This window comes from Rhopalosiphum padi, chromosome 1, assembly GCF_020882245.1.
Source record: "Rhopalosiphum padi isolate XX-2018 chromosome 1, ASM2088224v1, whole genome shotgun sequence".
In the NCBI taxonomy this organism is placed as follows: Eukaryota; Metazoa; Arthropoda; class Insecta; order Hemiptera; family Aphididae; genus Rhopalosiphum; species Rhopalosiphum padi.
In genome coordinates this window covers 34,921,259-34,935,191 of record NC_083597.1, presented here as the reverse complement: position 1 = coordinate 34,935,191, position 13,933 = coordinate 34,921,259, and the positions used below count along the sequence as shown (strand labels likewise).

At 25.3% G+C, this 13,933-nt stretch overlaps 3 protein-coding genes across 3 annotated transcripts; 1 reads left to right on the top strand and 2 right to left on the bottom strand.

Moving 5' to 3' along the window:
- Nucleotides 1-3,080: 3,080 nt before the first annotated feature.
- LOC132921037 (NFX1-type zinc finger-containing protein 1-like) lies at nucleotides 3,081-9,301 on the bottom strand. The gene is made up of 8 exons (XM_060983853.1): nucleotides 8,775-9,301; nucleotides 6,981-8,685; nucleotides 6,554-6,637; nucleotides 5,390-5,655; nucleotides 5,187-5,321; nucleotides 4,855-5,119; nucleotides 4,599-4,794; nucleotides 3,081-3,340 (listed from the first exon to the last, which is right to left on the bottom strand). The coding sequence occupies exons 2-8, from the start codon at nucleotides 8,677-8,679 to the stop codon at nucleotides 3,238-3,240; spliced, it is 2,748 nt and encodes a 915-aa protein (XP_060839836.1). The 5' UTR covers nucleotides 8,680-8,685; nucleotides 8,775-9,301; the 3' UTR covers nucleotides 3,081-3,237.
- Nucleotides 9,302-9,449: 148 nt separating this feature from the next.
- LOC132921168 (cytochrome c oxidase assembly protein COX16 homolog, mitochondrial) lies at nucleotides 9,450-10,097 on the top strand. The gene has a single exon (XM_060984035.1). The coding sequence runs from the start codon at nucleotides 9,720-9,722 to the stop codon at nucleotides 10,017-10,019; it is 300 nt and encodes a 99-aa protein (XP_060840018.1). The 5' UTR covers nucleotides 9,450-9,719; the 3' UTR covers nucleotides 10,020-10,097.
- On the bottom strand, nucleotides 10,032-13,887 carry LOC132921100 (uncharacterized). The gene is given in 10 exon segments (XM_060983939.1): nucleotides 10,032-10,172; nucleotides 10,234-10,833; nucleotides 10,835-11,211; nucleotides 11,275-11,479; nucleotides 12,401-12,575; nucleotides 12,639-12,820; nucleotides 12,878-13,149; nucleotides 13,321-13,465; nucleotides 13,542-13,569; nucleotides 13,642-13,887. Coding segments are annotated over 10 exon segments (2,151 nt in total). The 5' UTR covers nucleotides 13,743-13,887; the 3' UTR covers nucleotides 10,032-10,106.
- Nucleotides 13,888-13,933: the final 46 nt, after the last annotated feature.

Genomic DNA, 13,933 nt, shown 5'->3' with positions numbered 1-13,933 from the left:
AAAACTTTAATATTCGTACATACATTTTCAAAATATTTCCTAAAACCTTGACAAGTCGAAAACCTTGATGAGTCTAAAAAATTGCATTTCCCTTGAATCTCAAATTATTGAGGTGCCACCGTATTTTAATTTTTAATTTTCATAGAACAAAATCCAAGATCATAATAATACATTGCATTCATAAATTTTATTATAGGTAAATATACCATAGAAATGTGTTTTAAATACATGTATTATATTATGCATAATACTAAACGGTGAACTGTTTACAGTGTTTACACATAATAATAACACGAATAAACGAAATAAATTAAAGAACAGGGCTTATTCTAAGGATTTTTACCTACTGCCCAAACACACAGAAAATGTATTTATGAAATTTATATGGATTATAATACTTACCCCCCCCCCCCCCCCCCCCCAAAAAAAAAAAATAAAAAAAAATATATAAAATATTTATATTAATATTTTAGAAGTTGGAAAAAGTATTATGTGGAAAATTGTTTAAAAAATACTGATCTTTTCCGTTGTACGTATACCACTATTTAAATTGAATTTTTTTTATTACGTAATCCCAGTTATATATACATTTATAATTTATTACGTAAAAATACTTTTAACAGCAAACATTTCGATACATAGGTAGTGAATATATAACTAAAATATGTCAACACACATATTATACTTATAATTTTTGTACTTATTAGACATTATTAATTACCTGCAAATTGCAATTTTACAATACAATTAAAATACAGTAAAATCTCGATAACACGGAACTTCAGTAAAACGGAAACCCTGGTAATTGGTATCTAATACTGAAAATTTCTTCGGTGCTGTTTTTCAAATTTAATTTTTTTAACACGGAAAAGTTTCATGGTCCCATGCGACTCCGTCTTATCGAGGTTTTACTGTACATAAATAATGAAATTTAAAATATATTTTATGTTTAAAATTTTCTTTTTTTTGAATAATTTGTATCTTCCTCTTCTAGGACATCGTGTTTAAGCCTTGCGGATTCAACGAGTGATAAAAAATGTCTTTAAACCAACCTTGTTTTCGTGCTTTGGAAGTTTCTTTTAATCGTCGGTTTGATGAGTTTATTCATAATAAAAGTGCAGGTCTTGGATCAGTTGGATCCCATATATTAAAGGTAACATGTTAAAGTAGACGAACGATTCGTTATTAATCAATTATCGAAGTAACAAAGATTGTAAACTTACATAATTATTACTTATTAGGTACTTAGTTGGTTTTATAAATTACACAAATTTCAAATACTCAGTAGAAATTCAATTAATGTAGGTATAAGGAAAATTATATTTTTTAAGCTGCCCAAATTCATAAAGTTAACTGCCCTTTTGATTTTTCTTACTACCAAATTTGGGCCCTATACTGCCCGTTAGACTAAGGCCTGTTAAAGAATACCACATACGTTCTTATTGGCTATTCCAATAGTACAATTTTCTACAGAATATAATTTGACTAATTGATGTAAAATTTAAATTTATTGAAAATTTTGGTACTGGTTTGTTATAGCCCCGACACTACAAAATAATTGAAATAGTTTTTGTCACAGCTTGATTTACATATATTTTATATAATTATAATACATAGACACATAGGTAGTTTAATAGTTAAAACTGTTAAAAGTTATACATAATTAGTATTTTTGAGTTTTCTTTAATCTTTGATATTTTTGTCCTTTTAAAATGGACTATAACTAGATCCATTTTTCTACTATAGAGACCGTTCTCACAGCTACAAATTGAAACAGTTATATTTCTCATAAAAGTGTCGTCTAACAAAAATTGTAAAACCAATACCAGCTGGCAGCTACAAACCAGCTTCTTTATCCTCTTAAAATTCATCGTTATGACTAAATTCTAATTATTGTGTATAATATAATATAGACTTAAACAAGTTTAAGCAATTAATGACTTAGTCACCCTATAGTTATTCTCTATATAGCAAAAGCGTATCCAGGAATTTTCAAGGGGGAGATCCAAATTTTTTTTAATCTGTAAAAAGTATTATACATTTATACCGCAATTAGTGGTTTGCACCTTAAGAATTTTTAATTTTGTTACCAATTGGAGGGATATATATATATATAATATATATTATATTATTATAGTAGGTATACTAGGTATAGTCTAGTCTCCCAAATTTCAAAAAATATTACATTAATAATAGTTTTTAAAAATAGGTATATTAATAAATAATTATATTTCATTCTTGAAATAAAAGTATACATGATTTCTGATAAGACGTAAGTTATTACTTTTAGATTTTGAGCAGCATGATAAACATAGGCGTAAATTTGCCTTGTTAGAAAAGGGGGGGCTAAAATTATAAACATAGAACAGGCCCGCAGAAGGCTTCGCTCCCGCACCCCTTACATATAAATTTAACAATTTTACATTTATTATATAAAATGTATATAAAAACTTCAAACTTATTTATTTAACGGCGTATAATACATAACTTTTTAATGTTGTCGTTATAAAATATTAACGTTTAGCTCAATCATTTTAATTTTATTACAAATTTACAATACAAAATTCATACATAAAGCTTAAATGTTTACATAACACATATCTATCGGATATCCTGATTAGGATACATCCGGACCGTTCCAAACCATTTTGAGTCTAATAAGCAACTGTACCTTATATTCATGAGTCTTATAAGTGGTGTCCACTGTAGTTACATTTTGTATAACTTTAAATGAATTTAATATATATTTAAATTGTTTACTTTCTAAATCTATATCTTTATAATGTATACCAAAATAATTTTATATTATATTGGGCTACTGCCTGTCAAAATTTAAAATAAATAAATTAATACATATACACAAAGTGAGGTAAAACTAATCTAAGGTTAAATACATCAATATGCCAATATAATACAAATAATACAATATTTGTTTTTATTAGAAATATAGTTTACAGATAATCATTATGAAAAAAAGATTATTGAAATAGGTTGAATGCCTACTCTAAAAAACTTTTTTGAAGATTCATAACTGTATATTTAATGATAATTAGGATTATTAAAAAACATAAATATGTAAATAAATTCAGGAACATTTTATTAATACAAATAGTATCTTAGTATCTAATACATTTATACATAGTATGACTAGCGAGTTATATTTATTAGGTATCACATTGTGAAAGAAAAAATTGATTTTAATTTCAGTTAGGTTAAAAATTACCACAGTTAAACATTTCAAATGGGTTGCCTAATTACATCATATATAATATTTTTGCTGTACTCCCAAAATAACAGAAATATGTCTCTTAATGGGTAGCGGATTAGAGATTTAGATGATCTGAAAAAAAATTAATAGAAAATTACAATACGGTTTTCATAGTATTTTAATGTTTTAATATTAATTTATATTATACTATTAATAATGTTACATTCAGTAAGTTTTAAAAATTACATTTAACTTTCAGTAATAAAAGATTCAATATTTTTTTTAAATTTATACACAATGTATATTTTATATAATTAGTATATGGGAGGAAAGCAAACTTGAGTTTACTATTTTTAATTAAAGAATATTCCCACTGACCCTCAGAGGCGGATCTACACGGGGTCTATAAAGGCACCCAATGGAGCAATGGGTTGAATCTATTTTCAAACAAAATTTAAGTGTAGACTAGTTTGTGGCTGATGTAAAAAAAGTATAAAGTTAAACGTTGGCTGTGGTAGCAGGCGGTAGCAAAATAATTGATAAAATAATCAAAATATAATATATGTACATGTGTACTGTGTAGATAGCATTGGATATACTTATAACTTATGTGTGTACGGATTTGTAAAGCGTAATACTACTAATACTGAACAAGTAACAAACTTGTTCAATTACATACTTGTATTGTACCAATTGATTATCAAAAAGAAAAACATATTCAACCAGAGCTCGTTAAAACCATCGAGTTTGATGAAGTAATTAACAAGTTTGCTTCAACAAAAGCCAGAGAAATATCCATCCGGTATAAGGTTATAACTTATAACTTATAATAAAATATTTGTGTATATATAAATTTATAAATGTATAATATTTTTATTGTTGATAATAAGTTACTGATAGTCATTAAAAAAAAAAATATTTTAGAAAAAGTATCCATATAGGTCACAACTGCAGTCAAAAGTTTAGCGATCTGTCTAGTTAAAGTTGAAATATTTTATACAGACTAGTTAAGAAGTGAGGGATGGGGTGCCAAAAAAACTACCGCTTGGTAAAAAAATGCGTAATCTGCCACTGCTGGCCCCACTGAACCCCTCTTTGAAAACTTACTTGAATGAAATTTGTATAAAAATATATATTTTATTTTACTAAGTGATTCTTTCATCAAACATTTTTATTTTTTTTAAGAATATTCTGTTTTAGAATATGAATTTAAAATTGTAGGTCGTCAGTCATTCAAAAAAGTAAAAACAAAAAATTATAAAGATAAAAAATATTTTCAAAAACATTAATAGATTTTGAAATAATGAGTGCTGTTTAAGAAAATCACTCTGTATGCTATAATATACTAATACCATACAAGTATGTTAGCATAGTTCTCTATAAAACATACCTGCAGTTTATATTCCTACATTTAAACATATACATATGCTCACGATCACGTGTATGGCAAATACTTTGACAATAATGATTGCATTTTAATTGCTGCAGACAAGGACGAGGACATTTTCGATTCACAAAATCTTCAGATTTGGAAACTTTTGATAATGTTCCTTTATGAATGGAACACTCTAAAGTTAATTCACTTCCTAAAAAAAATATAGTTATATACAAATAAACAAGAAAAATAATGATAATTATAAGTATACCAAGAGAGCATAGACTTTGAAGAGAACTTTTTACACTATTCCATAATTCACATTGGCTAATAAGATTACTTATGTTTCCAATAATGTATAATCCAGATTTTGCTCTTGTTAAAGCCACACATATCCGATTTTCATGTTTCCAAAATCCCGTATCTCCTTTATTACTATGAATAGTGGATAGTATTACAATTTCACATTCATTTAATGAGCAGTTATCCACAGATGATACGTTTATGTTTTTAATAAGTGAAGATTCATCTTTTAGCTAATCATTATAATTTCATTGCAAATTAAAAAATAATTAAAACTATGGAATTTTTAAACTAATTTACCTTTACAAGTTCATACACTTGATCTTTATGTGATGTCAAAATCATTATATCTTCAGGTTTATAATTTTGTAAGCAAAAATAACGTGCAAGTCCAATTGCAAATTTAACTTCATGTAAATTTATGTGACTTTTACCCTAATCCATTAAAATTGTTTAGTTAAACATAATAATAATAATAGCAATAAACAATTACAAATTATTACCTCTGTAATATTATGATCAATGAAGTACATATTTTGTGTTATTCCAATAATATTTGGTAAATTATATGTCTGTTCGCTATTTTCTAATTGATCAGTAATGGATGGTAGGACTAATGACATTATTTCTGGTCGCATTCTGAATTGTTTAATAAGTCGATTTAAAGGTAAACCATTATTTATTGCTCGTTCCATAAGTGTTTGATTAAAATTATAAGTTTTTGCCAAAGTGTATGATGATGTCTTTGGACGTTCTATTTTATGGTCTCCTAAATAATTCAAATAAAAGTTATTTAATATAATAAATTAATATTACCTATTTATTAAGTTGAATGAATTTTAAACAAAAATAAAGTTAAATTAATTTTTAGAAAAGAAAAAATGATCATGTCATTAGTAAAATAAATATATTTGTAACATTCACATATATCGGTACTCAGTAGTATTAGTATATTATTATATAATATTATATGCTAACAGATAGTAGTCATGGTTAGCTTGTAAACTTAAATTAGTAGATAAGGTATAAAAATTTGTTGTATTAAAATAATTCTTTTTTTTTATTTACTGATACATTACTTATAACTTATAATACAGTCTAACCATCCTTTATGAAGAATAATATATTGCTTTGCTAATAAAGTGAATATTTATTTCTCTACTTTCAATCAGAGCCAGAAAAAGTAGCATATATAGCTGTATCCATTGTATAGCAAACATCCAAATAACAATTGAAGGTCAAGAAAAGATAATTAAATTTTTTAATAAAAAAAAGTGCTCATAATGTGGTTGTCATACAGACGCTAAACTTTTAGCTTGGCTGCTAGCCAGGTGTGAGGTCATGAAACACAGTATAAAAGTGGGAGTAAATCACTTGTTGTGGACCAGACTATTGTTATTTTTTCGCATAATTTGTTTGAAAAATCTAATTTAAATTAATTGTATTTCTATTACTATATTAACTATCTTAAAGTCTCTTGAAATCGTTAAGCTAAGCAAATAAATATATTCCTAAATTGAACATTAAATGTATAAGAAAATTATTATTATTTTATTTTTTTTTTTACAGTTAATATATACTAGTATTTATAATCAATGATAGTACCTAACATAATATATTATTTATCATTATTAATAAATTAAATTAAATATTTAACAAGTATTTACCAATTAGAATTAAATGTTGACAATGCTCAGTCAATGATGCAACTATGAATGGTTCTAATGTCTCTGTTCCTTCTTCCACAATAACTAAATAAAACAATCAAACATTAATTTATTAATTTTTGAATTTTAGGTTTAGAATAAAATGAGGTAGCTACTGAATTTACACTGATATATAAACATGTTTTATTCAATAAAATAAATTTAAAATAGCCTTTCATACATTAATTTTAAATCAGTACTCGATAGTAAATAATAAAAGTGCAGAGGTAATACATAGTATAAATAACAAATAACATAATAAATTAAATTAAATTATTTAATATTACTATAATATTTATACTATTACAATTAAAATAAAATCATGATTAAAATTATTTTTAAATTTTAATTAAATTGATTATATTAGAATTCTTATACAAGTACTTACCAATTGGAGGTTTTAAACGTTCTAGTAGATCTTTATTTTTTACTGCTCCAGTAGTGGTAAGTCCAATTACATAAATATCATCTAGTAAATCTATAGTTTGTGTCAATCTATCCTCATCAAGTTTCTTATATAAGTCATTATACTCGTACCATATTGGAATTAAAATATTCTTATAATCATTAACAATTTGATGTACCCAATTATAGTATAATATCCATCTTTGATCTGATGGAATTAAATGGATATCATCAACAATAATTGGACTTGCTTTTGAGTTATCGAAAGATAACATGTACTCAAAGTATTCATAAAATTTCTTTAGCATAGTAATTTGCTGTTTAATTTTTAATGAATGATATTCACTGCCCTCGGCAATTTGTTCTGTAAGTTCTAACAAATGTTGTTTTACATCATCTAAAATGAGACAATGTTGAGGACATTCTACATGATCTACTTTATATTTTTTAAACATCTTATCCACAGGATATGGATGAAACAACCAGTTAAGAAAATCCCAAGAATCTATAAAAGTGTTGAATGCTACTTTTGGTACCACAGTTTTCAAAATACTCCAATCTAGAATACCTAAATACAATTTATCACATTTCTCATAACAATCTAAAATAGCTTGTTCTTTAACTTTTAAATTTTTTTCTAAAACATTATTTATTTTTAATTTGTTAAATTTTACTATTTTCTTTAAGCTATATTTCTTTAAGGCTTCACATTTTGATTGACTACCAATTCTGATAAGCTTGTCAGTTATTTTTAAGATACCTTCTAAAAAATGATCTAATGTAAGATTATTATTACAAATAACAGCAATAGGATTTTTTAGTCGTCCTGTTGTATATAAATTTTCAATCATTGCTTTTACAACTCGCTGACCAATAAATGTTTTTCCTGAGCCTGGAACACCTTGAATTAAAACATACTTATGAGTCAATGCTGCTTTAAACGCTTCATACTGACTACTCTCTTGTTGCAAATAAATTTCTGTAGGCCATTCTTCATCGTTCAAAATATTAAATTTGTAATCATCAATATCATATTTTTGATAATTAATGTCATTTAAGTATTCAGGTGCACAGTGTTTGTTTTTGGCAAAAACTATATACTCTTTCAGTGGAAACGTATGTGAGTTCATCTGTTGAAGAGCTTTGAGTGTCCAATTGTAAGGTACATAAAATTGTTCACATTGTGCCATGGATAAAACCGTGTTTGGTCTTATATCAATATTATCAAGCATTTCTATTAATAATATGCCTTGTTTTAAGTATTCTATGTCATCTTTTAGCACGAGTCCAGCAAAAAATGTGTTGAAATCATCTTTAGAAAAAAGTAATAAGAACCCATTTATAAACAAATTGATGTTGTATGCATTGGGATCAAATTTAAATATAAAACCTAATTTGTTTCCAAAAAACTCTCTAGAACCATCAAACAATACATTATTGCATACCAGGTTAATGCCGACTGTAGTTTTATTTTTACGATAATACTGCACAGCTTTTCTTAATGGATGAATAAAATCTTCGCGCAAAAGATGAAATTGTGTATCTAAATAATGGTCTTCAGACTTGTATGAACCTTTATCAAGGTTAAACGGTAAATGTTTTACATAGTCAATATCATTTGTAGTTGGATGGATGTATTGTGTTCTAAATGTCTTACAGAACTCTCCAGGAAGCTCTCCCATTTTTATCTTAAATAAAATTAGAAATTAATGTTATGAATATAGAGATACTGTAGTGGGTATTAAATAATATAATTTAAAAATAGTTGTGTACTTACCAGAGTAGTAATATATGATTTTGATTTTTTGACTGTGAATAAAAAATTTAAATATTGAGAAATTAACTATTTATTAGTAATTAAACAGACCGCGAAACTGGTTTAATTCATATTTATTTGAAATTTAAATTACTGCCAAGACAATCAATAATAAATGTATGTTGTATTGCCTCATAAGTTACCTAGATATTATCATTAATTACAATTCATAATGCATGGTGTCATTGAATTAAAAATGATGATGGCATTGATAGGGAGGGTAGTTCATTCATAATTTCATAACATACTATTACGACTTACGAGTTAAATCGTTTTACGATTTTCATATCATGAATTAGAAAGTTATTATCACGAACTTAGATATCTTTATTAATTATCTTAAATTGTGATCTTTAGATTATGTTAGATTCGTAATTCGTATACATCAATACATTTGCTAAACGTTTTCATTTTTATTAAAAATTGTTATAAATCTTTATAATTTAAATTTTAAAAAACAAATTCATATTTTATTAAAATAGAATTTCAATAATTTAATATTAAAATTCAGCTATTATCAGGTTAATATAATCACAGAATAATGCTTGATATATTATCAACAATATTTTTTTACATCAGCTGTTTACTATACAGAGTATCATATTAACTATATAGTTAATGCAGAGTATAGACAGTATAGAGTATATTCATAAGCATTAGAACTCATTGGTTATCCTTTTTATCATTGAACGCATAGATCGTTTACTTTAGATAATAATATTTTACAGAATTAAATTTTTTATAAAAAATAGTATTGAGTATTGACACAGAAATCTTATGCTATAGGCTTCAGAATTATGCGCAATTGGTAATTTTATTTATCTAGTAGCCACTGCTTTATACTACGTTATAATTATTTAAGAAAACTTAAATTTTTAATTAACATGTGTTCGTAAACGCGTAACAATGGACAATTTTTCAAAATCATTGGATAGTTTTTTAAAAAATAAATTTATTCGATATGGATTACCATTTATTTTATTAGTTGTTGGAGGATCATTTGGCTTAAGAGAATTTTCACAGATTCGATATGATTATCGAAAAGTTAAGTTCATTAGTCCAGAAGAACTTAAGAAACAAGGTATTGAAATGAAACCTCGTGGCAGCGTCACAATAGAAACTGAATATAAAAAGCTTCTGGAACAAGTTAATCTTGAAGACTATGAAAATAAGAGAATACCAAGACCACCTGGATTTGAAGACTGACTTAAAACTATGTTAAAAAACTGTTTTAGTATGTTTTTATTCTAATAAATAACAAATAATTATGTTATAATATAATAATTATCTTTGTTAATTTTGTTTTACTTCAATCATCTGTTCAAGTAAAGTCATCAAAGTTGTAAACCTTTCTTGTATCTGTAAATTAAAAGATATATTATAATTATATGATGTATAATATTCTTAAAAATAACCATACCTCAGATACTGATCTTTGTGGTATTCGCCTTTTAATTGTTTCTAATAAAACTTCAATGTCTTCAACTCTTTTACAAGTTTGTAATATAATTTTATCTTCATCTATTGTCCATTTGTTTATCAACTGTTTTTCTGATTCATTATTATCTCGTCTGTCTCTTACATGAACATAACATTTGGATAAATTATCAATAGCGTCACTTTTTAAAGTTATATTTTTATTTAGTAATGTTTTATTAATATCAGATTTTGTAGTGGGGAACAAATTACTTCCTGTTAATTTGATTGGGGTTTTATGATAATCACATTCTTTCTTATTGCTAATACTACTGATGTCTAAGTCTTCAATAAACTCTTGTTTAATTTTAGGGTTATTTGATTTTTCTAAGCTTTTCTGGTTACTTGATTGGTTATAATTTTCAGAAGAATTACTATTAATATTAGTGCTAGTAAATTCTTCTTTAATTTGGTTTGGTAATTGGTATTGCTCATACTTAATGTCTACTTCTGGTAAATTAACAGTAGCAACTGATGAAAGTAAGAAATCAAATTCTTTTTTTAATTCTTTCGATACATTATTAACATCATTTTTATCCAAAAAAAACTTCGTTTTTAATTTCTAAATTCTTTTCAAATACATCTGAATTAAAATTATCCAAATTAACCGTATCAGATTCTATTTCATTAATAATTTCATAATCCTTTTGTATTGCATTTTCTTTAATTTCAACTTTTAATCTCTTTTTGGGTATAATTTTCACACTAGCTTCTGCTTTAGGAATACAAAAAAACACCATCTCACTGCTTTTCAATTCTTCATTAGTAACATGAACAATAGACTTTCCTGTTTCAATGTTTGGTTCTTGTTCATCTTTACATTTAGGATTTTCTTCTTTTTTAAATTTTAGCTTTAAAGACTGCACTACTTTTGATTTTTGACGTTTTTTTGGTTTTACATCAATCAGATCTTCTTCTGATTCTATTAATATAATTAAGATAAGTAAAAATATAATCATAAGTAAAATTAATTATGAAAACTAACCTGTTCCTGTGCTGCCTTTAATATCTTCCGCTGAGCCAGGAGAACTATTTTTAATCAAACTCTTTCTATTTTTTTGCTTCACTGTAATATTTTCTTCTGTCTTATCAATCTTAGACTGTACAATAGATGGGTCAGCTCCTTCAAAATTTATTTTTGCTAATTTTAATCCTTCTAGAGTATCAAAGTAAATGCGACCTTTAAAAAACTTATAAAAAAAGAATTTAGTTTCACAATACATTCCATATTTTTATTTTTTAAATATTTATTTTATTGAAAAAAAAATGAAAAACCATAATAAATACATTGATTATCACATATCAAAATTATTCAATTATAATAATTTTTAAAATAGGTACTTAGTAAAACAAAGGGGGTAGGGATGTATGTTGGCAGCCTGCTCGAGGCCACCTTTACCACTTGCTTAATTCATTATGAGATAAATAAGTCGACTAATAGCCAACAACCTGACTGTCCATCGAATTATGTGATCATACAACTTGAATGCAAATTCAAACTACTGTATATATAAAACTAAAAGTATTAAATTCTTGTAACGTGAATTATTGAAATTTAAACTATTAAATATTACATAATTAATATGCATACTATAGGAAATAGTTTACCAGAATATAGCAATAACTATATTTAATTAAAAACCCTAATATTTATAATACACATACATAAAACATAAATAATAAGTCTAAAATTACCTAATCTCAGTTCTAACTTGTCTTATTTTGATGGGTTTTTATTATAATAATGCTTCCCTAATAGGCAGTTAAACATTTTATCTTCCATAAAGGTTTTACAATTTAAAAAAAGTCATGTGCATTATTTTATCTCTTTTCTTTTCTTCTATATAATGGTCAAAATCCAATAATATTAAATACATAACACCATTAATTGTTAAAGTATATATAATCATAAATCAATAATTATATTAATTACAATGTCTCTAAAAGTGTATGTCTGTATTATCATAAAATCATTAATGGTATTAAAAACCATAGGCATTAATGGAAAATAACTTATATTAAAGATATGTTGATAAGATACATTAAATATATAATACTAAGATATATTTATTTAAATTTGTGTTAAATATTTAAAAAAAAAGTATTAATACCTTTAGACCACAGGATCTACAATGTGTATTATCTCCAGGTTTATGACACATACAATGACATATATTTAATTGAGTATGATCTTCTGAATCGGATGGAATTATTTCTTCATAATCTATTCCATAGTTATTACTTTGATCAATATCCAAGTCTTCCCAATTATCATCAGAAAAAAAACTGAAATTGTATTCAACCAATTAGTAATGTTAAGATATATAATATAAAAACAATATTACATACCTCTCGGGAGGATGTTCTGTTGGGATTAATTGAAAAAAACAATCAACCAAAATTGGATTACTCTTTAGTAAAGGAAGCATAGCTGTATGAACTTCTAATGGAGTAATATTTTCACTTTTTGATAAATGAAACAAATTATTTAATATTTTACGAACTTGAGTTGGTTGTTTTTTCATGCAAACCTAATGAAAATAGAAAATTAATAAAATGAAGGATGACAATATAGATAAGTCACATACTTGTAACTTTCTAATAAATTCCTTTATTCTAGTTAATTCTAGATAATCTGTGAATTTTCCAATTGATAAAGCTTGTCCAGGAAGTAAAAATCCTAAAAATTCATAGATTAAATCATCATTTTTATCAGTTAATACTTCTGTTATTTGTTCGTATAAAAGATTAATATTGCTATCATCAGCATCCCCAAAAGATGCTAAAAGTTTTATGGCTAGATCAAATGATTCAATATCTAATCTTTCTCGCATTTTTTTCATATATCCTTCAGCATAATCTGTAAAAAAACAATATACAAATATTTTGTATTATAGCTATTATTGAATTAAATGATTTTATTCTAAAAATAATGTGAATTGCAAACAGCAAATTATTTTTATTTTATTTTTTTATATTAGGCCTTAGTTTGTAGGTTGTATGTTTTTAATATTTTTTAACATAATGATACCTTGAGCATATTGTGAGTATGACTGGTCATTTTCAGGAAAAATTGCAGCCAATGCAGTCTCATATTTTTTTTTTTTTTTCAAAATGTTTGAGTTAGAAATATCACTTTTACGTTTAGGAGTACGATGATCTGATTCTGAAGTGTTCTAAAAAGTATAAACAATTTATAAAGACTTTAACAGTAGTTTGATTACTTTACACAACTAAAATTATTTTATGTACTTTTTTGATAGTAATGTGTCTGATTGATCTGAAAAACAAATTAAATAGCAAATGTAAGCTAGCAATCAGGTAAATAGTAAGATTTTATGTTGCTATTTACTTCATATTATTATTAGTAGTTTCAAGATGAACATCATTGGTAATCTTGAGTTCCTCGATACCATCAATCTGGCATTGATCCATTACCTTATTTAAAAACATAAACAATACCTACCAAATATACTTGAGAAAATAAAAAAAAAAGATACCGAAATACAAATTAAAATTTACAAATTTACAAATATTAAATCCAATTATAAAATTACTATTGTTTTTGTTGGTACTACTTAAGTTTAAAAAATATTATTAAACTTTTTTAACTCTTATCTAAGTTACAATTGTATGATAACTGA